The sequence below is a fragment of the Cygnus atratus genome, chromosome 3 (assembly GCF_013377495.2).
Source record: "Cygnus atratus isolate AKBS03 ecotype Queensland, Australia chromosome 3, CAtr_DNAZoo_HiC_assembly, whole genome shotgun sequence".
NCBI lineage: Eukaryota > Metazoa > Chordata > Aves > Anseriformes > Anatidae > Cygnus > Cygnus atratus.
In genome coordinates, this window is record NC_066364.1 from 52,169,969 (window position 1) to 52,195,646 (window position 25,678).

The 25,678-nt window shown below is 39.2% G+C and overlaps 2 protein-coding genes across 2 annotated transcripts; one reads left to right on the forward strand and one right to left on the reverse strand.

Annotated features, from left to right (window-relative positions):
- Nucleotides 1-204: 204 nt before the first annotated feature.
- On the forward strand, nucleotides 205-10,442 carry RWDD1 (RWD domain containing 1). The gene is made up of 7 exons (XM_035538604.2): nucleotides 205-342; nucleotides 1,580-1,645; nucleotides 3,323-3,453; nucleotides 4,470-4,613; nucleotides 5,831-5,963; nucleotides 6,601-6,663; nucleotides 8,002-10,442. Exons 1-7 carry the CDS (start codon nucleotides 270-272, stop codon nucleotides 8,112-8,114), a joined length of 723 nt encoding a protein of 240 aa, XP_035394497.1. The 5' UTR covers nucleotides 205-269; the 3' UTR covers nucleotides 8,115-10,442.
- A 2,166-nt stretch (nucleotides 10,443-12,608) lies between these two features.
- LOC118243989 (amine sulfotransferase-like) lies at nucleotides 12,609-24,970 on the reverse strand. The gene is made up of 7 exons (XM_035538654.1): nucleotides 24,856-24,970; nucleotides 18,066-18,236; nucleotides 16,747-16,955; nucleotides 15,354-15,480; nucleotides 14,568-14,662; nucleotides 13,730-13,910; nucleotides 12,609-12,733 (listed from the first exon to the last, which is right to left on the reverse strand). The coding sequence occupies exons 1-7, from the start codon at nucleotides 24,968-24,970 to the stop codon at nucleotides 12,609-12,611; spliced, it is 1,023 nt and encodes a 340-aa protein (XP_035394547.1).
- Nucleotides 24,971-25,678: the final 708 nt, after the last annotated feature.

Sequence of the window (25,678 nt, forward strand, 5' to 3'; positions counted from 1 at the left end):
TAGGGCCCTGGCAGGCTATCCAGCCCTGCAGGTAACCCCCAGCTGGGGGGGATCCCAGCCTGTCAGCACAGAACATGGGCATGGAGGTTAATGTTAATTGCACTAATTGGGCGCTGCGATGAGGAGACCCTCCCTGCCTGATTCCCCCACCCAGCCCAAAGCCATCCACGGCCGATCGGGGCGGGCAGGGGCGGCGCCAGGCGTGCCTAGCCGCTGGCGGAGCGGGGCGCGCAGGCGCGGCGCGGGGGGCGGGCGGCCGGCGGCGGGCGATGACCGACTACAGCGAGGAGCAGCGCAACGAGGTGGAGGCCCTGCAGTCCATCTACCCCGACTCCTTCACCGGTGAGCGCCGCCCCCGGCGCCTCAGGCCCGGCCGGACCCGCGCAGCTCGGGGCGCGCTGCCGGCTCCTTCTGCGCGGGCCTCGGGGAGAGGGGGGGGGGCTCGGGTCCGAGAGCGAGCGCCGGGGAGTCGCTGAGGGCTTCCTCTGGGCTGCCTGCAGGCTGCGTGCTCGCCGCGAGTCCTGCCCCGCCGTGCTTCGTGAGGGCAGTTACCAGCAACCCTTCTCCGTGGCTTTCGTCCTAAAATCTTCTTAGGTTCTTCACTGTTATCTGTCAAAGCTGTGTGAACCGGTCTCTGGTTGCTGAGGATGCTGAGTCAGTGATTGTAACGTGTTTTCATATACTTCCTATTCTTACTCTGTGCTGTCAAGTAATGCGCTTATGCCCAAAGGAAGAGGGAGGGAAAAAGATTGGAATAGCAATATATAAGCAGTTATGTAAAATTCAGTTAACAGATCACATCTACTAGATTACTTATAGGTTATAACTGTGATTCAGTCTAACCCCTGTTCAAGGGTTTGGTCTGCGACTCACACTTGGGTGATGGGGTGAAGCCCTCTAGTCCTTAACAGTAGGTTATAGAGCTTGCCCCCCCTCCTTTTTTTTTTTGTCTACGTAAAACTGCTTGTTGTCTCTCTTCTAACAGCCTCCTTCCCAGCTGGGCACTAAACGTGGCCATACTTTGCTTTTGCAGGTGAACCTGGCTGCTCACAGATTTAATTTTTGGTATTGACTGTTTAAAACTCCTTTTAGGCTACTTCCAGACCTATGCTTTTGAAGGCATTGCGTATCTTTTTGTTTTAAGAAGCATTTGTTACTTTAAGCTGTCCTAAATACAGTAAAAGGAACAGACGTACTGTGAAGTCTAGGGCCAAGAATGCACTGGATGCCTACCGTACATATCTAGCACAATACAGCAGACTAGCTTTGGGATCTTTCAGCACACACTTGGTGCTCTGACACGAGTCACCTAGTGGTAGGTAGATCTGCACTCTTTTCTTTTCATGGAAAAACTTTTTGGTATTGTTGATGTTATATGCTGTTGTTCAAAGAGCACTTCAAACTGCCATAAGGAGAACAGTTGTTAACTGAAAAGAATTTCTTAATAGGTTGAAAAGGCCCTGAACGCTGTATCCAGGTGCTTTTCTGCCTTATTAGTCCTAGAGACATTCAATTTTAGCGATGTGAAGTAGTTGTCTAATTTATGGTATCTTTCTTTTTTTCCTCTCTTTTTTAACAGTATTGTCAGAAAAGCCAACGACTTTCACAATCACTGTGACGTCTGAAGCAGGTGAAAATGACGAAAGTAAGTTGATCACATCTTACAAAAGAATAGTCTCCCCTCCTATATTATTAACATACAAGTTTATAACCATTTTTCAGTTTTAGGGTATATAACCAGTTTCAACTTATGCTTCCATATACCTGGCCACTCTTTTCTAAAGTCTACTTCCACTTTAAGTATCTTACATTTATTAAGCTACTGTAGGAAACCTTGATGCTCTCTCCCAGAGGCTGGGTAAAAATAAATGTCCTTGTCTCTAGACTGTAAAGTTGTGGAGATCAAACAAGAAGTTTTTCGTTCACATGGTGTTAGAAACCTAATGCCTGAACTGTCCATACTGGCCCCAGACCAGTCAGTCTGTTCTACGCTTTTTCATTTCAGGGTAACCTATGACTGTTGCTGTAAAATGTTGATTTAGTTATTGTTGTGGAGCGGTTTCTGAAAGCTGAAATAACTATTTAGGGTTATTAAATTGTACTTAGGATAGCCTCAACAATGCGTTACGATTGATTCACTGGATTGGTTCCTTTCCGTGATGGTCAGAGCTATGGCTTACCCAGAGGAAGATGTGTGTGAAAGACAGAATAGGGTTGTCATGTTTAAGATGGAAGAAAAACATTCTCAAGTACTGTAAAGTAAGGCACTGCGCGTGCAGACAGCTCTTAAACTTTATCATCCTGTGAAGCGTCTGTCCAAAATATCTTCCCCTTACGGAAGGGCTGACTGTAATTGGTGCTTTCTTAGAATGTTGCTGCTGGGGCCATCAGCATCTGGTATCCTTCTGGTATGGAAAGGCTGTGTGGTGCTCCAAAAATACTTTGGCTGTCTGGCCCATCCAAGAATGCTTTAGCTCTCAGGATGGTAGATGGGTGAACTTGAAATTACTGTTGTCAGCACAAGTGTGCTCAGCTGGGCTCTGCAAGTGTCTTTTGGGTGAACTTTGGGTTGTATTAGAAGGAAGGAACTGCTGCCATTATCAGTTTTAAAGGAGCAAGCCCCGCATGAAGCTGGTGTCTGTGTTGAAGTGTGTGAACTGGGCGGCCAGAGCTGTGTGTCTTGAACTGAAAGAACGCTTGTCATTGATACTCTGGCAGGATGCACGAAAGGAAGGAATTTGATTCTTTTTGGCCTTGTTTCCTTCTTAACCTAGCTCTGTATGGCGTCAGGTTGAGTGTGTGATCCTTCAGAAGTTCTTCTCTTGGCTTATTAACATATTTTGGACACTTTTGTTCTTGTCAGAGTATGCATGTGGAACCCTGTTTCCTGACGCAGTGGTTGATACTCCAACCAGGTATCCAGAATTTAAAGCATTAGAGTGCTGATATTCTGTCTAGATCTGGTTGTTAGGACTCAGCCTTGTTTTCTCCAGCAGTAAGTGGGATGGAGGGGAAAAGAGGTTACTGCTCTGGTGCCCACTCTTGCGCGGAAAGTTTTCAAGTCTTCCTAAAGTCCTTTCAGGCATGAATTTCCTGGATTAGTTTCTATAAAGGTAAATTTCACAGTCTTCATTGATCACTACTCTTGCGTTATATTTAAATCTGTTTATATAGTTTTAATGTCTGTGTAAGATGGCTGTTCCTTTAAGACAAGATTGTTTTCCTACTGTAAAATCTTTAGGCTACTGATGCAATAGAAGAACATACAATTAGAGTTATATAAAGTAATCACTATAAGAATGTGCATTTTTTTGTCTTGTAGCTGTCCAAACAACCCTTAAATTTACCTATAGAGAAAAATATCCTGATGAAACTCCACTGTATGAAATTGTCTCCCAGGAGAACCTTGAAGATAATGATGTCACAGACATAATAAAACTGTTAGAACAACAGGTAAGGAAAATGGAATATCTCAATTGATCTTGATATCACTTCTCATTTTAGCCAGAATTTATCCCTCAAGTTAGTTGTTCTCTGAGGGATGGCCTACTGATTTGAAATATATTCCATACTGTAAGGACTGACTTTGAACTTGGAATTTGGTAAATGACACTAATGAGGTAAATGACGTTATTGAGGTAAAATATAGGGCTAATTCAGTGTGCCCAGATACAGCAATGAAATGGAAGGGCTATAGGGCTTTCCCTCTTGGCATTTCTGTCTTAAACTGAATTATTTAACTGTGTATGTATAGTATTTGTGCAAATAAGCCACTTCTACTTTATTTGGAAAGATTAAAAAAAAATACTACATTAGCCTTAGTTCTTTTCAATAACATAACTGTTTTGGGGTAGGCAAGATACTCTTCAGTCCTTGGCATCAGAGAGAGTAGTACACTGTGAAGGTATGAGGAGGAAACACTTTTTTTTTTTTTGATTCAGTAATTCTTGACAAGTCTTGTCTGCCTTAAAATTGTCATAACGTGTTCCTTAGCTATTCTTTCTTTTCAGTTTACATCATACAACCTTTCTTCCAGCAGCTGATTTTTTTTTTGGTTTTCTCCTACCTCAAAGGGATGTGTATAAGGGATTAAGGAATAAGCCTTAATCTGAGGAGAAGAGAGGTTCTTAGTGACTGTTGTCTCTTAAGATTTATGATATTCAGGTTTGGGAGTTGTGTTTCTAATGTAGGTATTTTTTTATTCATGAGAAAGCCCCCCTGATGTTTAGAATATGTTAATGACCTGAACACAGATCATCAGTGTTTGGCTGCTCACCCATTTGAGGCTAACTTTAACTTGATTAACTGGCCGACTGACTTGAATTTTACAGTGAACCTCTGAAATGGGTACAGGGTGCCTCAGCTGTTTCTATTTGCACACAGTTCTGCTTTCTGAACAGATACGTGCATTAAGCTACAGAAGGTATGAGGTTCTCCTTCTGTATGAGATTGCCTTCTTTGTGTTGTAGGCAGAAGAAAATTTAGGAATGGTAATGATCTTCACTCTAGTCTCTGCAGTACAGGAGAAACTAAATGAAATAGTGGATCAAATAAAAACACGAAGAGAAGAGGAGAAGAAACAGAAAGAAAGAGAAGCAGAAGAAGAAGAGAAAGTATGTAAAACACTGTTTCTAACTAAAAAGTTACTAAGGATTTTATTTATTTATTTATTTATTTATTATGCATGGGTTTGATGCTTTGCTCAAATAAATTTGAGCAGCTTTGGGCTAGATGTTCCTCTCAGTGCAGCTGAAAGTTGATGTAGTTAAAATTTACAGACCAGAAGATGTTTCAGTGATTTCCCCCACAAAACCATTTTCTGAAGCAGTCTTTCCAGAGATGTTTTGCACATTCACAGTCACCTCTAGCATTACTTCCTAAGGCTGGCTTTTGTTTTCCCTGAAAACAAAAGACACTGTAGCCAGTTTCTTGTATGAAAAGGCAAGAGGGGGTAGGGGATAAAAAAAGGATAGTGTGTGCTGTGCTGCATACAGGCTGCTCTTGGTCCAAGGAGGTGTCTCTTCCTTGGTAGACAGAGCGGGTAGAGTGGAAGCAGTAGGACCAGTCTTCAGAGCATGGTTTGTTCTCCCTACGCATGTTTTCTAGCAATTACTGTGAAATAGTTCTCCATACGTGGGATATGCTGTGGTAACTACTTAAGTCTTCACTTTCTTTGTAGCTAGAGGGAAATGGAACTTGGAAAGTTCAGTATTTCTGAAAATGGCAGGAAAAAAAATCCCTGCCAGCCCTTTTTCTCTGTTAACAAGAGAGAAGAGTATTTTTTTAAATAGAAAAATTCCAGAAATTTGTATTCCAAAAAATATAAGATTATTATTATTATTTAATATAAAATATTATTATTATTTGTATTATATAATATAAAAATATAAAACTCCAAAAATATAAAAAGAAATTTATATTTTTATAGAAAATTCCAGTCTAGATTGCACGTAAGAGCTGATAAGAAGTGCTGCCTATTTAAGGATAACGTCTATAAGCGATATTTTGCTAACCATTGCACTCACTGTAGGTCAAAAGTAGTACTTAGGATTTTTCCATAATAATTTCTACCTCAGTGCAGCTCTCTGAAGGGAGAGTTCCGTGACACAAAATAAAATAAAATAATAATAATAATTAAAAAAAAAAAGTAAGAATGTGTTTGCATATGCTTGGATTTAGGATTACTTTATCAGAATGTTTCACAGCAAGCAAATGTGTCTGGGATGCTGTAATTTAAATAAGAAAGAGAATGCTTATCTTTACTCCTAGCTGTGCTGGTTGATGATGTTTGCAGATTTATTTTCTGCTCTTTTTTTTTTTTTTTTTTTAGCAACGTTTTCATGGCACTCCTGTTACAATTGAGAATTTCCTAAACTGGAAAGCAAAGTTTGATGCAGAACTCCTAGAAATAAAAAGGAAAAAAATGAAAGAAGAGGAACAAGCAGGCAAAAATAAATTAAGCGGTATGATATAAAACTGGTTCTGAAGCTTTTGCAATATTATCAGAATATCATGACAAGCCTTAAGAGTAATCTTGACACTGAAAGAAGGTAGTAGTAACTAAACTTTTAATACAGTATTCATTTATTGTTCTTCATGTTTCGTGAAGTCTTCTTGTGTGTTGCGTTGGGTTAAATACAGCCAATTTGTTCAAGATTTCTGCTGAAGTCATTAAGGTTCCCAAACCACGTTTAAGCTTCTTTGGTTTTATGCCAGACGGCATACCACTTTGAGCATTGTTGTGGCAGAAATAGTTGGGTACTGTCAAACAACAGAAAGAATTTACATCAGAAAGTTTACTGATTTGGCCTTTTCTTCCCCTACCTCCCAAGTAGAAAGGCTTTACTTTGCATTATGTGATGTTCCCTTCACAGATGTAGGAGCTGGTGACTGGTGTACAGATCCAACTTGTTTTTCCTTTATGCCCTATCCATCTGAAAAGATGGAGAAGGTATCTTATCTCCAGTTCCCACAGAGGTTTTCTTGTGGAATGCAAGATGAGGACTGATGCAGTAAGGACTGATCATAGGCTTTTATTTTACAATTCTGCTTGGTTATATATATGTAAATATTTATTTATTTTTTATTTTTAACTTCTAGGGAAACAGCTGTTTGAAATGGATCACAACCTTGACACATCTGACATCCAGTTCTTGGAGGAAGGTAAATTTCTGTTTGTTTCCACCACTGAAAGACAGTGGCTCAAATTTTTTTTTTCTAGTAGCCAGCCTTCTTGACCCCATTTCAGTCACACATCTCAAAGTCCTGTTTTCTTTTCCATGAACTTCTACACCAATGATAAACATCTTGTATATCAAATTAAATACTACTTTCCTCTGTGCAATGCATTTCTTTGTTGTTTTGTGTAGGTTTGTCTATTATCTTACTGAAAATAATGCCCTGGTGCCAGCTGAACATTTTTTAAGCCTGTGCCCAAAGCTGTTAAACTTGCAAGTCTGTTGAAGATGAATCAAATCAATCCACTCACAGTTGCATACCATCTATTTCATTTGCTGTACCTCCTTTTAGTGCTCTAGTTTAAAAGACTGATTTTCAGTTAGGGCAATCCTTTAATGTAACTGCATTGTCTCTTGGTATTGACAAAAACACACAGGCAGAAGAGTCTAGTTTTATTTGAATGTAACAACTTAATTAAAAAAAAAAGTTGTTCATGAATGTCAGTGAATATAAACTTGAAATGGCAGTCATAGAGGATTTGTTTCTTCTTGTTTGAGGGCATAATTTAACATTGTCTTCCTCCCAAAATGCTTAAAATGAAGTTGGGTTATTGACACTACATTTTGCTGTCTCAAGAGAGGAACAGACTTCACCTCTGTATTTGGGCTCTGTGCCTAAATGACTTGGATTAATGTGTTCGCTTTTAATCATTTCAGAAGAAAATATGAAAGCATGTGAAGCTTCAGTTTGCTTTTATAATTTAAACCTAAAAAAAAAAATTGTTATATGTTAGTGACTGTCTAAACTAGTTGTCTGCCTTTCAAATTTGCTTGCTGAGAAAATACTTTTTAAAGAATAATTCTATATGTTCTGATGTTCCTCATTGTGTGTGTTTTTTTACATATATGGGAATTTCTGGGAAAATTGTCTTAAGAATACATGGGAATATTTATTTTTGTATGTATCACTAATTATTAGTATTAATTACTAATATTAATAATTAGTAATAGTAATAATTAGCAATAGGGAGGATTATATGGAAAATGGTTTCATAAGAATTAAACAATACAAACTGAACTTAGTTTACTCAAGAAGGTTAAAAACAACATTATGATTCAAGCAAGACTGAAGAGACTTATAACTTAAGACTGAGTATGTAAGAGAAGGAAGCTTAAAATACAAAAAAAAAAAAAGCGCAGCAAATGTTCAGTGGCGTTCTTTTCAAAGAATGAATGTACAAAGAATGAATATAAAAACATCGTTTTTATAAACAGGTACTGTCTTCTTCTTGCATAAAATAAATTATTTTCCTGTTCTTTGCAGCTGGAAACAGTGTGGAGGTTGATGAATCTTTATTCCAAGAAATGGATGATTTAGAGTTGGAGGATGAAGAGGATGACCCTGACTACAACCCTGTTAATTTAGATAGCGATTAGACTTTTTTTTGGACTGGCTCTGTCATCAGTATGGACTTACATAAGGAGAGAGAGGCAGGCAGAAAAGCCACAGCATCTGTGGTTGTAGTAGTGTGTATTGGTTTTCTTTTTTCAAAGAAAAAATATTTTAAACCCAGGAGAACCATCTTCTGATGACTTTCATTATAAATAAATTGACTTCAATATTTCAAATGAAAAATTTGAGGCATATTGTTCTGTCTGAAAATACTCTATTTTCTCTTTTTTTTTTTTTTCCTTTCCAATTCTGTAAGTGTCCTGTGAAGAGACATGACAAGAAGCAAGACAGAAAGATGTCATAGCAGTCACTAAACACATCTACATGGAAAGGCTGAGCAGCTGTTCTGCTATCTTCCAACTAGGTTATGCATGGGCAAGTTTAGTGAATAAAAGGGATCACATACTATGCAGTTTTTTTTTCTTTGAAATTTTATTACGCTGCAAGTAATGTTCAGTTCTGATGCCCCAACTTACTAGCTGAACAGCTGCAGATTGGCAGCACTAGTCACCTTCTAATAAGGCATAGCCATTTCCATTTTACTAAAGTAAAATCTTTTGCGATAGTTCAGGATAATAGTTTCAAAAAGACTAGTTGAACTTTGTAGGGGAAGAAAAATAAATCTGAGCGATACAGTCCTCTTAAAAAAAAGAAGTTTGATTTGTTTAGAAAAGGCTTTACAAAGCCCTTTTTTATTTCTTGTGCATCAATGAACTTCCATGCCAAAAAAAAAAAAAAGTTTGCTTTTGGCAAAAGTCTATGTAAAAACACTATCAGCAGAATACAGTAACAGTATTTATAGAGTGCATGTAAGTTTGAATGTAATGAGAGTTGGTTTTGAAGCATCTTGTTGGCAGTAAAGGTGGCAGCCAGTGAAAGTCTTAACATACAGTAAAGCTGCATATCGACTAGTGGATGTTACACTGTTAACCATTCTGAGTTGCTTATGGAGCTACTAGCTTGATGGTAGACTCCTTCCCCCTTTGCACCTCCAGAAAAAAAAAAATACTGCAAGAAATGTGGTGTTCAAACAGGCCATGGTTGAGACTGCGTCAGCTAGAAGGATGGTACGGAAGAAGGTTTCAAGAAACAGCTCTCCAAATAGAGACCTCCAGGCACCTTGATGATTAGAAACTGCTGGATTTTAAAACACTTCTGGTAGATTGCCTTAACTGCTCCAGCTTCAACCTTTGGAAAGAGGATTGCACTAAAGTGTCCGTGCTTAGAGGAATAAAGAATTTTTGAACTTTAATGTTTAGAAATTCCATATGCAAGATGAGAGATTTCATTCCAGAAATAATTTAATGATATATAAGATTACCAGCTCATGCCACTTGAGAACATCTGTTTAGGATGACCTTGTATAACACGTTTCAGTAGTCGTGTCTTTTTGTATTCAAGATGAAGAAGTATGCGTTTCTAATAGATAGAAATAAATGTTCAAGTACCCTATAAATGCTTTTATAAATTAACCATGTGCCTTTGTTCCTACCATCCTCTATTTGATCTTTTTAATTTTGGCACCTAAGAACTCTAGACAAGCATCTAGGTTTCAATGATGATGTATGTTTCAAAGCAATAAGCGGGATCTGTGTTCCAGCAGACATTACCAAATATGCTCAAAAACTTGTAAGCTAATGTGATATGAAATCTGACTTTTCCAAAGATGCGGTTGGATTGAAAGCTTCATAGTGACTGTGTCCAGCTTCCTGTGCAATTGCTAGTATACTTTAAAATGCTGTTCAACACTGAATTTAATTTTCTTCTGCTATTTCTCAATTCAGCTGCATTAAAAAAAAAAAGAAAAAAAAAGTTTGCTTTCCATTGTCAGTTTATATGTTTAAAACTAGGATATTTTTCATAAAAAAAATTATTTAGTTCTCCTTAAATCTGGAGCGAATCCAAGAATACTGTGTAATCCGTGCAAAATGTGGTAATCTGAAAAAGTTTTCTAAGTAAGTCACTGATGATGCGAGAATCATCTAAATGAGAAAAACGAGTTTCTTGCTAATGGTATTTCTAGATTAATGGAATTTTCTATTCTGTTTTCCCACTAACATATTTATTGTTTTTTATGCAGAGGATGTGTAGTTTAAAGTTACAACTCTCAAGGTAAAATGTAGAAATGTATTTTTCATTGTTACTTGCATCTTTTTTTTCAGAGCAGAGGAGCTAAGGATTGAAATAACAAAAAATTGCTTAAGTCCATTTCTTCAAGTCTTTGACAGAAGTTTCAGGAACATAGACTGAACTGATTTGTTTAGCTTTATTATCAATTAACATCTGTGAAATAAAAGGGAATTTGACTGAGAGTGGGCTCGGCTACATTTGTGTGATTTAGTTTGCTGACACGGACTGAAAGGTGGGCTTTTTTTAGTGAAAGAAGTTTAGGTGAGTTACTCAAAATTTGCTTACCTGGTTTGAGTTAAACTGAAGTCTAATTCGTATTAGTCTGATAAAATCCCACCAATTAACTCTGATGGAATTTTAGTAAGTCAAACTCGTGATGCTGACAACCATGGTTGTATCTTGCTTTTAAATCTGCAAGTCCAAAGTTTACGCTGTAATCCATGTAGAGAGACTATTATGGGTTACAATGCTGCACTATGGGGCCAGAGCTAATCCAGGTTTGATCCTGCTAAACTTTATGCCAGAGCCCTAGTAGAATTCAAAGGAAGGTGCCCACTAGAGCAAGATGCTGCAGGAATACCATCTCAGGCCACATCTGGCATACTGCAAAGACAAGACTTCATACAAAAGTGCAATGATTGCTGCCTGCTTTGAGGCAAACAAGACCTTGGGGTAATATGCTCTTCTGATTTGCTACGTTAATAATAGGTCAGTGGTTAGTGTGTTTTGGCCAAAAAGGCAGAGCTTCTAGTACAGTTCCCTGGGGAGATTCAACTTCAGTCTTTCTGCTTTTAACCATCAGGATAAGATGTGTCCTAAGTACCTCCAGTTTTAACTGTGTGGTTGCTGAAGTAAGTCCAAAGTTTCTTGGACCAGATAGTGGACTGTTCCAGGATCCAATCTGCAGATAGCCTGAATCCTGAGAGAAAGAGCAGACACATACCTGTGCTCTCTTATTGCAAAATCTGATAGGTTTTTTGTTTTATTTTTTTTATTATCCCGTCAGCGCGTTGCAACTTTGCTCCAATTAGAAGACAGAGGAGAGACTTCACAGGTTTAATTTTTTCACATAGGTGCATTTATTGCCATGAACATGATTTTCCTTTCAGCACTGAATGCTAGTGAAATCTGCCAGCTGATAGAGGTAGCTGGTATCAGTGGGCTGTGGCACACTGTGTGGGTGGTATGAGGGGTAGGTGGCTTTTTATTACTACAATGGGACTTTTTGGTATATTCTACCATTGGAAAAAGAGTGGAAGATCAAGGTCCAGCTTGTACCTGGCTTTATTTGTACTGAAGGTAAGCTCATCAGAAGGCCCACATTAGTCTTCTGACTTTGAACTCGTTTTATGTTTTCTGTGGCCAGGGTAAATATGTACAGGTGGAAAAAATCACCAGTCCCCATGTCTGAAGTTCAAATTTGTATACCAGGGGGTGTAGCAATTTTGTAAATCATGGGGTTTTGTTGTAAGTTTTCTTGGTATTGGTGACGTGAAGTTCCAGGAGAAAAGATGATCTAACTGTACCATTGGGAGTATATAAAAAACTACTTGTAAGCTAATAATACGAGGTAACCTGTGTTAAACTGAAGGAGCCAAGAGCATGCTGTGCATGAAATAATTCTGTCCAGCAAAAAGCAGGTAGAACGTGTCAGAAGGCTAAAGCAGATGGATTGAAAATGAGAAGAACAATCTGGTTTTTGGGACCAGTGAGTGCAGTTGGTGTCTGGAAAAAAAACATAAAAAAAAAAAAAATGTTGGAACAAAACGTTTCTTCCTTAGATCATGATCCTTCCTTCTGCCCTCTTGAGTAAGGCTGTGCTGAAAGGGAATGCAATACAAAGGCCAGTTTAATAGCTAAGAGTTGAGTATTTGTGTTTACCAAGCTAATAGAAACTCAAACATACGAAACCAGAATTATAGCACAGACAGTCAATGTTTTATTTCCAGTCCAGACATTTAAAGTTCTACCAAAAGAAGCCTCAAGAAATTCACAAGTAGAAACATTTCCATAAAATTTTTAAACTATCTTTAACACCAATCTATTTTCACTTGGCTTTCTACAACTTAGGTATTATTAAAGTCAGTGAATGTAAAAGCAAACACAAAGAAAGGAACTCACAGTTTACTTTGAAAATTAACTGAAAAATCTTATAAAATTACAAACAGGAAACTGATGAAATTGAATAGCTCTCAGACAAGTCATGTTTTCTGAATGAGCTGTTACAGTGTTATTTCTATAACACAGAATTGAGTAACATACTGAAAATTGATGTATTTTGTTATTCTAGAACTTCAGGTACATCCATCCACTGTAAACTCCAAAGGATGATGAGACTCAAAACCAGCCTACATTTCATTGTTAATATCCCAGGTGATTTTGATGGGCAGGGTCTTAATTTTCTCATTAAGTACTTCATCAAATCTTTCACTCTGCGCCACTGTCATCATATTTTTCCAGTCTCCAACAGTGCCTGAGGAAAGAAGCAACAAAGCGGGGTGAGAAGCAGAACATGCACCTGTCTGAAAGCCTGCGGACAGCAAGCGCTATCCTCAGGAAGCTCTTCCTGGCTTCCTCAGCATCTCTCAGTTGCTGGCCCCCTGAGAGAGACTGCGTGTGCTCTTTGGAGGACACACTTCCAAAACTAGGTGATGTGAATAAAACACAGCATATAGTCCTGTCTCCTCATAAGGTCACTAAGCTCACTGGTTCTGTTTTTTAGTGATTCCTCTGAGATCAAATAAGAGATGGGGGAAAGTGTTAAAAGTAACACCTCTTTTCTTTTTCTTCCTCTCTGAGTGCACCACTCTTTAACCTTTGGAGGTCTCCTCCTACACTGTGCATCAGGACACAAACCCAGGAGACCAGGGATGCTTTGTATTCACCTTGAGGGTAGTTGGTAAAAGAGGCTATGCTCATACTGTGAAGATGACTCTTGCCTTGAAAAGCAAGAAAAAACATCTGTGAAGGAGGGCAGCACTATTTTCATCCTTAAACAGCCTCTCCAGGTAGACCGTCACTGTTCAAATCAAATTCACCGTTGTGTCTAGATAGTAAGTCTCTTGGAGGCCCTGAAGCACCATCTTTATTTTTTTGTCTGGGAGAGGCTCTTCTCCCCAGTGAAAGCTACCTGTCCATTTAGCAAATTGCTCATAACCATGTCAGCCCCCAGTAAGAAAGTGCTACCTTACCCCTGGTTCAGCACAACCCTCAGATCTTCTCTGATATTGGGCAGGCCTTCTGCAACTTCTGTTGCAATCAGTAAAACATAATGTTTTATCATCCTTAGGAAAATGTGGTAAAATCAGTGATGCCCTAGCAAGAAAACAGCTCTTACAGATTTAATCATGGCTAACCTGAGCTCTCCCTCTGATAATGGGGCATTCCAGCTAAGTTCATAAGCCCTAGGTACATCTTGCACCAAGAAGAGGAATTGGATAGCTGTAACAATGGACTGCTTCCATTTTACCTTTTCGTAGAAATCTACCCTTTTTTTTGTCTGCGATGTCATCTGGCAGGTTCTCGTAGTTTGCCCTGGGATCTTTCTTCATGTTCTCAAAAGTAGCCTGTCTCACAACGCTTTCTATTTCCTCTTCACTCAGCTTCTTGCCTAGGAAGTTGCAGATCTTCAGCACAGCACTTCTGAGATCCTGCAATAATATTACTTTGAAGCGTCTTGCTGATGCAAAGAACTAAATATAGGATCATAAAGGGCATAAATTTAGGTTCAAAACGGGCCATGGTTTTTATGAGAGCATAATCTCACTTGCATGTCTTGAGCTCTCAAGAGCAGGGATGCTGTAGCCACCTATGGCAGCAAGCTGCCTTGGAGGAAGGAGAAATTGCACAAAGACCCAGGCAGACACCAAACAGGGAACATTTGGTCAGCAATTTGAGAGCTCCTCAAGTGCCTTAGCAACTGCCTCTTAAGCATTTGTTTTCTTTAGTGGAACTGTTCTTATGAGCACGATGTTTGTGTTGAGGATACTCACAAAAGTCTTGTCCTGTACTATTTCGGAATGTTTTGTTTTGTTGTTCTTTTTTTTTTTTTTTTTTTTTTTTTGAGGTCGTGGTGAAGATTACTTTTGTCTTACTAGAAGGTGATCTATCCAATAATTCTTTAGTGGTTGATAAAATGTTGCACCAATGAGAAAAAATGACTATATTCTCTCAAAAGTCTCAATTTGATTCTACTCCATAAGGGACTAAGCACTTTCCAATATAAAATATAATTATTAAGACCAACCTGAAAATACATTCGGTATGGGAAGAGAAAACCTTGAATACAGTGACATAATTGACCTCACCTTTTTCATATCTTCATAGGTAAGGAAGAGTATATTGAAATCCTCCGCATGGCCATACCAGCCCACAACGTGATCGAACCAAGAACTGGCGAGCACTTATCAAGGGAAAATAATTGAGAGAGAGAGAAAAAGAGAGAGAGAGAGAGAGATGCTATTAACAGCTAACAGTAAAACAGTAACATTATCAGTCACTTTTTTGGCATCTACAGTATTTTTGAGGACAGGAGCGTAGGCTTTCCTCTCTTCTGTTCCTTTTTTCCCCGAGGCTCAGAAGGCAGTTATGCCTGTAAAGGCATAATGGGTTGGGCTTTTTACAGGGGGTGGAGGGATGCATGCTCACAGCCTATGGGTGACAATTCTTTATGCTCATGTGGCAAATCCCTTCTGGTTTCTGGCAACCTGCACTGATACTGGCAGAAGCAAAAACCTACTTCTCTATTTTCCCTGTACTGTCTTTTCCTATGGGTTCAGCTCCACTAACCAAGTGCAGAAGGTGTTAAGAGCTCCTCAGTCATAATGGCTACATTCTGAATCGGCATCCAACGCAGATAAAACAAACAGTTTGCACATTGCTGGGGAGCAGCAATGCCTTGACTATACTACCTCCTTTGGACCAAATTTAATCAGAAAATGGTGCCAAGCTCAGGCAGCCTCTGCAGCTTTGGATCCAGGTTACAGCATAGCTGAGAGTTCTGGGTAATTGGTATTTATTGTTAAAATTAATCTCTATTCAATCTGAGATCATGGACCAGGATTTGGACTCCTTAAGTAAGAAAGATATCCTACCTTTGCCAGCTAAAAACCTCTCCATGAAAACGTTAAAATCTGGAACTTCCTCTAGTGTGGTGATGAATTTGGAAAAGTGGTAGTAAGAAACCAACACATCCTTGGGGTTCCTGGTAACATAAATAATCTGAAAAACAACAAGAACACTGGTCTCAGAGATATTACAGTACTCTGTTATCCTGACCATCAGTGCAGTTGTCCATAGATGCCCTTACAGGTTCCACCAAAAGTGTGAGAAACCAGTCTCAATGCGACAATCATGTTAAGTAAATACTGGAGAATGTCATTTTGCTTACAGGTAGTGCAGCAAACATTCCCTTTGTGGCTGTCCAGTGCCTGTGGCTAATTCTTCATGGAGTCCACGTTACAGTGATACTTTTCACTTGTGCAAGGCAGCCAGGTTGAAATATCAACACTACAAAATCATTTTAAATTTCCTGTTAAGTTGATTCAGCATCACATTTCTGCAGGTACTCATGAGGAAATGTACAATAACTTCTGGTAAATCACAGCTCTGGTACAGTGTTGACAGCATTCATACTCTGTGACCTGAACTGCTGTTCCATGGTGCTGGTGCCAGAGGCAGCATGCAGGAAGATTGTGAACGACAAGGGGGAGCCCCATCATCTTAAATGAAATCCCTGTTAAAATCAAGGGTTATTTTGGCTATTGCTGACTTCTACCTCAGGCAAAGACCACACTTCCTGGTATATAGGCACCCTCCTGCCTCTCAGACAGGCATGTTGCCCTTACGAGGTTACAGGTGTTTGCGGGGAGAGAGAATAGCCCCACTCTCAAACTGTGTTTCTAACTGGGTAAAATTACATCTTTAGGTTCCTGCTTAATTGCAGAGTTCTCTAATTGCCTTTAGCAAAACCAAAAACATTATTTCTAAGGTGTATTTCCAATAAGGATTCCTAGATACATTGCAGGAGAGTTCAATGAACATCTTGTTCAAAAGCTCTGAGCTGAAATCACAGAGAAAAAAAAATGTCTTTCTATGGTTTGATATAAAATAAGAACAAACTGAATAATGTATTCTAGCAGAGGGGGGAAAGATGCCCCCAAGCAAGATTTTCCTGAAATCACAATATATATTCTGACATGTGTGCTCTGTGTGATTTTGGTCAATTTTCCCATTCTTTTCTGGGCATCATTTGGATTTCAAATCCTCTTTTCTGCATAGGAGATTTCTCTTTCAAATTTCACTGGGATTGAGAAGAAAGTGGTGAGAACACTGCAGTTTTCCACTATTCCTGTATCAGTGAAGTACCTAACTGCAGCACTACAGACTTGCTTCCATAGTTCCTGTGAGCAGAGCTCTGCCACAAAAATCACTGAGGCAAATTTTCCTGATTGTTTTTAAGTACGTTGTAAAAATAACATCACTTACATGTCCTCTTTTGTTTCTCAGGTCTCTTGGAAGTAAGTAGTAAGGCAGGTGGGTGGCAAAAACACGAGGCAAAGGAAGACTTGCAAAATCCTTATTTTTTATATTGTATTCCAGCCATGGGATTCTGTCCATGAGCTCCATATCTTCTGTTCCATTTCGGTGGCCTTCATGAAGTATTAAGCTCAAAATGTTCTGAGTCCACACAGTTCCTGAGAAGAAAACCTTTTTGTTTGAACATTATTTGATTATTTATTTTCATTTTTAATTAAAGACAGTATATTGTCAAAAACACAGCCTCTGCACAGTTGTAGTTGTTTCACTTTGTGAATATAAATACAGCTTTGCATACTGAAGATAGCAAACATAAAAACCATGGCAGGTAACTAAACCTTCAGTTCTTTCACACAGCATACTCAGCTTCCACACAAATTGTGTCTGTCCTCACTCTCTTGTAGAAACATGAGCTGTTTCATCTCTGTGGTCCACACTCCTAAAAATATTTCTCATCCTGAAGGGATCTAGGAAAAGACTTTTGCTTCCTGAATTCCTGAAAAGTGTTGTAAGATGCCACAAAACAAACACCATGCTTATAAAGCACAAATGGTGATTTCAGAGCTGTGATGACTGTCTTACTCTGCTAGTCATCATCAGCCCAGACAATTTTTCTGCACAGAGGTGGAGCTTCAACAGAAGGATTAGAGGGCACTTTAGATAGCTGGTGAGGAAGAACAAATGGGGGAACAGGACAGAGGAAAAGATGTGAATGGGAAGTAGATGATATTCTGTGCAATTCATGACTCAGAATCATCTTCCAACTCTTTCCTGTCACTGGGTACCCCATCACTTTGCAACACAAAACTCTCACTCCCAAAGATGCACTCATCTCAGTGCCTTAACATGTTTATCCCTTAAATCCTGCCTTCCCATCCTGACCCTCTGCCTTCTTGGACAGCTTGCTCCAGCACCACCTGATGATGAGTTAGCATCACTAGCATCACTTGGGCTCTCTGTCCCCTACCACTGCCACTCAGGACCTCTCCACAGGCTTCTTGTACCTTCAGGAACTCAGCTTGTTTTGGGCATAGCTTGCTCTGAGCACTGAGTCAAAGATTGAGGTAGATCAACTCAGTTGGACAGCAGGAATCTTGTGTCTGGCTGTTCAGGCCATGGCTATGCAGGATTCATACTTAATGCTGCACTGCATATCCTCAGAGATGGTTCAGGTCTAAAAGCAAACCTAACAACCTTAGGCACATCTGTGATTAGGCAGTTGAATAAAGGCAGATTTATTTCCGCTTTGGAAACAGTTCCATTCTTACCTGATTTGGGATAAGTAGCTATAAATATGTCACTGTCTTTGATTTCAAAATTCTCCAGAGAAGCTACGTGCTCGACTGAAGTATTTACACCGAAGTAAAACCCTTTGTACTTGAACATAAACTCTTTTGACGGTTCCATTGTTAATCTTTTGTCTCTTATTGGTGAATAAGCTGCAATAAGAAAATATAAAATTATACCTTTTTGTTTTTTTGTCATCTCACAGGAAAACAAAAAAAAGAAAATAAACAAACAAAAAACAAAAAACTCCACCCTACAAAGGAAAACAAAGCAAAACAAAATGAAACACCAAAGGTGCAATTCAAAAAACAACAAAAAAAATGGTTCTTGCAAATTCTAGCAAAATTAATTTTGCTACAACAATACACTGAAATTTAACTTTCATATTTTCACAAGAATATCAGGACATGTTTCTAATGATAATAATTATATAAAAAAATATATATATATATAGCATGATCCTTTATTCATATTCAAGTGTATGTTATACACATGTAAAAACTAACATAACTAAAGGTAACCTGTGTAAAAAATCATTTGTCAAATTTTCTCCAGGATTTGAGCAACTACAAAGTTTCCTTTGGATTGTCATCACCTGTTAGACAGAGCTGGCTTAACCAAGCTCCCTTTCTAAATTTTGTGACTGGAACTGTGTTCTGCATGTTTTATTTTAATTTCTGCCTCCTAGTTATTCTGTCTCCTTATCAGTGCTTCTCCCATAATAAGCATAATTTCTACAAACAGGGATGGGTAGGCATAAATGTAAGTTTTCAAACATGCCTACTGTTTTTATGACAAATTCTTGTATCTTAATACCATTGCTGCATATTTGCCAGAAAAAAAATATGTTAATGATCATTGTAGGGAAGAACAAATTCTCTGGGAGAAACAGCAAGAGAAACAGAGTGAAGAGAGAGACCAACTCTTCTAGCTGAGCAAAAGCAAAATAAACATCCAGGTTTGAAGTTTTGGGTTTGTGTCCCTTTGGGCTGAACATCCATGGATTTCAGTGACTTGAACATCCAGGTCTCTCTCTCCCAAGTGAGCAGATGTACTTCAGACAACGTACAAGCCTTAGGAGAAATGACATGAGCAAGTCCATTTTCAGACTTAGATATCACAACCATTATTTCATTTGGGTTGAAAAATATTTTGAAAAAGAGACGTTTCAATCTGGAGTTTTATTCAGGTTTCTGTCCCCTGCCTTCCCCCTTGCAAAGTGTAGGTGATCCGTCCCTTGTCCTCTCTGCCTGCAGTGTTTGCCCTTGCCTCATCACCTGGCTATCACCGTAGCTCAGATTTGCCAAATCAGCAGCTTATGCAATTCCCACCAGCCAAGTGACCCGGGTTCATCACAGCAGACAGTCCTTGGAAATGAGGCCACCAATCCCATCCCTTATTGCTCAGCTTCTCTTCTCTTTAGGCTCTCCTGCTCTGTGAGCTCAGCTCATGGCCGGGTGTCTTGAGAAACACCCTCGGACTGCTCCCGGTGAGGCACGTGCATGCGCACGGACACTGCCCGTGGGGCCTGTGCTGCCACTGGGCCCTTGGTAGCTGCTCCACCTGGAGGCAGCTGCCAAAAAGGAGCAGCATGGGGCACGCGAGCTGCTCGCCCAGGTAACCTCCTGCCATGGCATGGCCACAGGAGGACACACAGACACCCCCCAGGTTGACTCCATGGCTCAGCCTGGGGCTGATGCTCCCCGCTCCCCTCCAGCTGCCCGCCACCATCACCATCGTCTGTAGGACAACTGCATGCCTAGCTGATCTCAGCCACATCGGTGGAACAGCCAAGCAAAAAGTTTCAATTTTATCTATTTTTATATACCTGGGTTCTTTTATAGAGCCAGATTAAATAACTGATGAGTCATTAACTGCACCAGAAACAAGGCTGAAGAGCAGTAGCAGCATTAACCTCACTTAGAGATCGAGGAATTGGTACACAGTTGAATTCAAGTCATGACTTGAATCTGGGGAAGTCCTAAGAATGCAAGGATATGGGGAATGAGTGAATATTTTTATGGATACATAGAGGAAGAATGAAGAGTTTCTGAGAAACTAAAGGAAGACACATTATTCTTTTTTTTTAAAAAAAAAAAAAAAGAGCTTTCTTACACATGTATGAATATGCAATAAAAAACATACTGAGGAAAAATAGCCTCACCTCTTTGTCTGGAGAGACTATTCGTGGTCTAATATATCTGATGGGAGAAGAAATAAGCATTCAAATATGCTCTTACCGGCCAGATATGAATCTGAAAAATGCATCTAGCAATCTGCCTCCAGTTGCAGACATAAAGGTGTCCCCTGATTCACCTCCTGCACCCGCAGTGACCGTACACTTCTACTCTGCTCATTTAACTGCCTCACAGCCATGACTCCAATCCCTTGCTGAATCGTACAGAAAACCGATATAAAACTCATTGTCCTGCACCAGCTGTCAGACACCCAGCTCCTCACGGCTGAACTCCTGCCCAGCACAGCCCCTGTTTCTATGCATCTCCTTCCCGCAGGGCTTCTCAAAATGTTTGACAAAAGAGCTCCGTGCACAACTATTCTCATTTTACTGGCAGGGCAGTATAGCATCATTTAACTCACAGATCTACAGTTGCAATAATTTCAGGCACACTTACCTTCTCTGCTCTCTGTTTGGTGCCTACAGAGATGTATGTTATTCCTTCCCCGTTCAGTGAACGTGAGTACTTCGAAGAGAGGTTTGAGCGGTCACATTTCCTATCTAACCAAGGCGTGCACTCACATACACCTTGCTGTTTGGCTTCCGTTCAACATTTGCTTATCTCTAACACAGAGATTAGAGAACTGACATAACCCATGAAAAGGTTAAAGCAGTCCAGAGAGATTGGTGAAATTATTCAAATGCTTGTTTTAATTTTTGTTCCTCGTTTTATTGACGTCATTATTAAAGAGGAGTAGAGAGGAGCAGAAGTGAATACAAACTTTTCCTTTTTTTTTTTGTCTCCACTCCCACTGAACTTTTGTCCACATTGGTTTTACCTCAAACTTTGAGTGTCAGTAGTTCCGTAGAACAGCCTGAATCCACTGCCCCCCACCTCAGTGGGGTCGAACCGGTCAAACCTGGTCTCAGACGAGGAATGGACTATTTGGGTTCTACATATGTATGTGCTCCTGTTAAGCTTTTCTGGGAGATAAAGTGAAACAAAATCTTGCCTGAGACCTTTCTCACTGAAACCTGCTTGCCAACCGCATCACAAAAAAGAACATTTTGTTCCTGGGTATTGTGCCGTGTTTTGTGTAGGATTACTTTTTAACCTGGATCAATTCCCCAAGTAGTGCCTGAACTTGCACAACAGATCAGTCAAGTTGGGCAGCATGCAGATGGGCTAGAAAGAGGAGTAGGGCTAAATTCTTTTTCATCACAGGGGAAAGCCTCAAGCCGAAAGATCAGGCCTGCTCTGCTTTGCTTTCTGCTCCAATCAGGGATTCCTCTAGTATTTTGTAACGGCAATTTCTTCTCTAAGTGTTTAATAATAGTGAAAGACAACAGCTATTGATCCCAAAACTAGGCAGGGAGTTGCTCCACAGGTGTTCTGAAGAACCCCAAGAGCACCAGCTATGGACCCACATCAGCTTCATGATGTAGCTGGAGAGCCAAGAAGTGTGAGGTAGGGCAAGAAGCAGTATTCTCCAGTGAAAACAAATATCCTGTAAAGCTACTTGGCCTTTGGACAGATGGTGAGAGGGGAAAACATACAAATCCCTAAGATATTTTAAAGTGTCAGCATCCTGAAGGTAGGACTTGTCCCTTGTCAGTAGCTCTGAATCACAGTCTGTCTGCACATAATTGAACATAATCTCCATGTGCATTCTCTCTTTTGAAATAAACAGTCCATTACAATATTAATGATCAACTTTGGGATCCAGACTCCTGACACATACTTACCTTATAGGTACAGTTGCACAAAGTCTAGTTTGACACTGTACAGGAAAGTAAATTTATGGTTTATTGTATGGTTTAAACAAAACCAACATTATCAGTGCCATTAACATCGGCCTCTTATGTCCTTCTCTGGTTGCTTCCTCTGGTATTTTCACACAATACATTTCTGCTCATTCTAATACTAGCTTTCCTTTCACAAGGCTCTACAGCACTAGCAAACTGGTGGACCTAAATAAGCACCCAAGCTCCCTAAACAAACAACAGACAAAGAGTCATCTCCTGCCTACATATACTGTAAAATTAAAAAGTAAAATGAATGCCTAAGCTAGACACATAAAATCCCCCAAAAAACTTTTATATGTTAGTGCAAAATGCATTCAACACATCATAGCAAAAAGGGCAAATTAGGCCACTTCAACCCTCATTTTAGGTATCTGCACGGGAACATATTGTTGCCCCACCAATTGAGAAAAAAAAAGAAAAAAAAAAAGAAAAAGAAAAATAAATGTTTGTACTATATTTGTTTTAGACATTCTTAAGGTACTATGACACCCCATCAACATTCTAGCATTGCCTTTTACTGCACTAAATCCATGCCAAAGATACATGCGACCTGAGTTACTAGAGAAGTTTCTCAAAACTTAGGTATTACCTAAGAGCAATAGACAGAATCACAGGTTAAATGCAGCCATTTCTCATGAGTATGGTGTCTGCTTACTCTTACGGGATTTCTGTCAGTGGTATGCTCTGTCTCCCTCTTTCTTTCACTCCTGTAATTCACAACTGAATGTGTCTTACCTGTGTCTCTTGTATCCAAGTTCCTATGTTCAGCAAAGAGAAGGGGGATTTTAGGTTGAGTCCAGATTGTATATATATATATATATATAAAATATAGCTCTACTTTACAAAGTTCTTATTTTGTATTACATTAATATCATTACTACTAGATAACCACACTGGCTGCTCATTCGTCAAGAAAACATACAAAATTTGCTGCAGGTAAATACATATAAAAGTGCAGTTTCCATGTTTAACGTTATGAAGTGTATTGTAAAGGATAATTTACTCACTGGAATTAGGAGCAAAACCAAATCAAAGTATTTTATCTCATCTAATATTTGGAATACCTTAGCAATATTATATTACAACATATTATTATATGTATCATATATATATGGTATATATACTTTTATAAATAACAATATATATATAATATATATTGCAATAATATATTATATTAATTATATCAATATGCTCCACAGCCAACCTTACTATTCTCATTGAGGGCATGCGTCTTGTTATCTGTCATAAACAGATTTAATTTACAAATGCATTGTCAAAATTACTGCCAATATTATGTATTTTGCTCTACTTATGTTTTACACAAGCTGTACGTATGCATATTACATATTCCATTGCATAACCAGGTCCTTGTAACTGGCTCAAAGAGTACTCACAGTGCTTTCTGATGATGTTAAATAATTTGTAACTGCAAGTTTTTATGGCTATTTACCTCCTGTATTCTTCTACCCTTTCTCTATGGATTAAATATCAATTAAAGATTACAAGTTGATAGCAGTTCTCCAAGGTATGTGAGAAGAGCAGAAAAAGTATAGAAAGACCACATGAAAATAATTTATTCTTTGCTCGTTTATTTTCTGTTTATTCATGAATTAAATGTCTAAAAAATAAGATTTATCTTTTATTCAATCTTCCCATAAAATCTGGACTGAGTAAGCAGAACCAGAGTAAACAGTAGGCAGAATAGATCTGTACTGTTCTCTGAGGAACGAGATCTATGTGGGTTTTCAGTCTTTAATTAACTTTGTTAAATGATCAACTCCCAAAATTATGAGTATATAAATTTGTTTATAGTTATAAATTTATAAATTTGGCATTCATTTGCTTTGCTTTGTCACCAGTGTTTGATTCCTCTTTTTTTTTCTTTTTTTTTTTAATATATTTTCTGTGAGAGAGAAGGCCACAACAGGGAATTGTTAAAATTTGAACACAGAATCTGAGAACATCATGTCCATGAAAGCAACCATCAACTGGAAAACAGGTTTTTAAAAATTTTTAATGACCTTTTCAGTAATTTAAAATACTGAAGTCCACTAGGGTAAGAGGAAACTGAGAGGAATGTTAAAAACTATAAGCATTACATGTTCTTAAATATGTCTGGCCTAAGAAATATGACAAAACCAATTATGCAACAAAGCCAATGATATGACAAAAAGATAATTTTTGAATTATGCCTAAAACCCTCTTTTCGAACAAAATCTAACCACTTACTTTGGCTAGAACTATGCACAGAAGTCTCCTTTTCATAAAATACTGTGGGACTATCTCCTTGCATTTCCTGCCTTACAATAAAACGTACCTGTGGTGACAGTTATCCATGTATTTAATTCACATAGTATGTGTGTGTGTGCACATGTGCATGTTTTAGCAGAAGAAAAGAACCCTTGAAAAGGTCAGGAATGGAGAACATGATTTTCTTTTCTCTCAGCTGTAATAAAGATCCCAAATCCTTTCAACTGTTTTGCATGCCCAGAAGCTGAAAAGCATTACACCATCTACAGGTTTTTTTTTTCTGTAAATACAGCAAAAATTATCAGCTAGATGTCTTATTACTTTTGTCTTGTCTTTTCCCCTCTAAAATTTCCAAAGCCTACATTTTCTTAAGAACTATTTAAAGTGTTGCTGACTTATGCTGTTGTAATATTGTTTGCCTAACGCTGTTACACTTTCTCATATTCATGGTATTTACAAGCACTTGCCTTTTATTGCTCTGCTTTTCTCCCTTTATCCTGATTCAGCTTCTGATATAACAGCTTGTCACTCTTGTTTGCCTTTTGAATAAGAAACTTTCTTCTTCAGCCTCTTTGGCAAGGCCTCATAGTTTGCCTTGGGATCATTTTTCATATCTTCAAACATAACCTGTTCACACCACTGCCTCTGGTTCATCGTTAATTTTTTTTTCTTTAGATCTGTAGATTTTCAACACAGTGTCTCTGAGATCCTGCAAAGGACAGAGTAGCAGGGGTTTGGAGCAGGATTCCATCAAGTACCGCATCATGCCCCATTCAAGACTAGGTTTGTCAAGGCAGTACATTTTAGTTCTCAGTACCACTTTGAACAAGGTTAGGTGCCAAAATCTATGTTTTGAAAAGAGCAACTCTCAGCGTCTCTGGATTAGAATCAATTAATGAGAGAAAAAAAATGTCTGCTTTGATACAACTCTTCTCGAAGTGAGCCACCAGACACAGGCACGGGCTGGGAGAGGAGTGCCTGGGGAGCAGCTCAGCAGAAAGGGACTGGGGGTGCTGGTGACAGCAGGCTCAGCGTGAGCCAGCAGTGTGCTCTGGCAGCCAAAGGGCAAATGGCGCTGAGGGGAGCATTAAACACAGAACAGCCAGCTGGTCAAAAGAGGTGATGCTCCTGCCATTTTTAGTGCTGGTGCGGCCTCACCTTGCACATTGTGTGTGGTTCTGGGCTCCACAATATAAAAAGAATGTTATGATCCTTGAAAGCATCCAGAGGAGGGTAACAAAGCCAGTAACAGGGTGTGAAGGCATGTACTGTGAGGAGAGGCTGAGGGCACTTGGGTTGTCTGCTCTGGAGAAGAGGAGGCCGAGAGGCAACCTCGTTGCTCTCTGCAACCCCCTGAGCAGG

Bases quoted from the DNA above. Each gene is read 5' to 3' on its own strand.
- LOC118243989 (XM_035538654.1), bottom strand. From the start codon at position 24,970: ATGAACCAGAGGCAGTGGTGTGAACAGGTTATGTTTGAAGATATGAAA. The intron at 18,237-24,855 runs GCAAACAAGAGT...TTCTTATTGCAG, and splicing joins GAAAGTTTCTTATTCAAAAG to CTTATTCACCAATAAGAGAC. The intron at 14,663-15,353 runs GTAGGATATCTT...TCCCTTGATAAG, and splicing joins GAGGTTTTTAGCTGGCAAAG to TGCTCGCCAGTTCTTGGTTC.
- RWDD1 (XM_035538604.2), top strand. From the start codon at position 270: ATGACCGACTACAGCGAGGAGCAGCGCAACGAGGTGGAGGCCCTGCAG. The intron at 1,646-3,322 runs GTAAGTTGATCA...TTTGTCTTGTAG, and splicing joins AGCAGGTGAAAATGACGAAA to CTGTCCAAACAACCCTTAAA. The intron at 6,664-8,001 runs GTAAATTTCTGT...TGTTCTTTGCAG, and splicing joins CATCCAGTTCTTGGAGGAAG to CTGGAAACAGTGTGGAGGTT.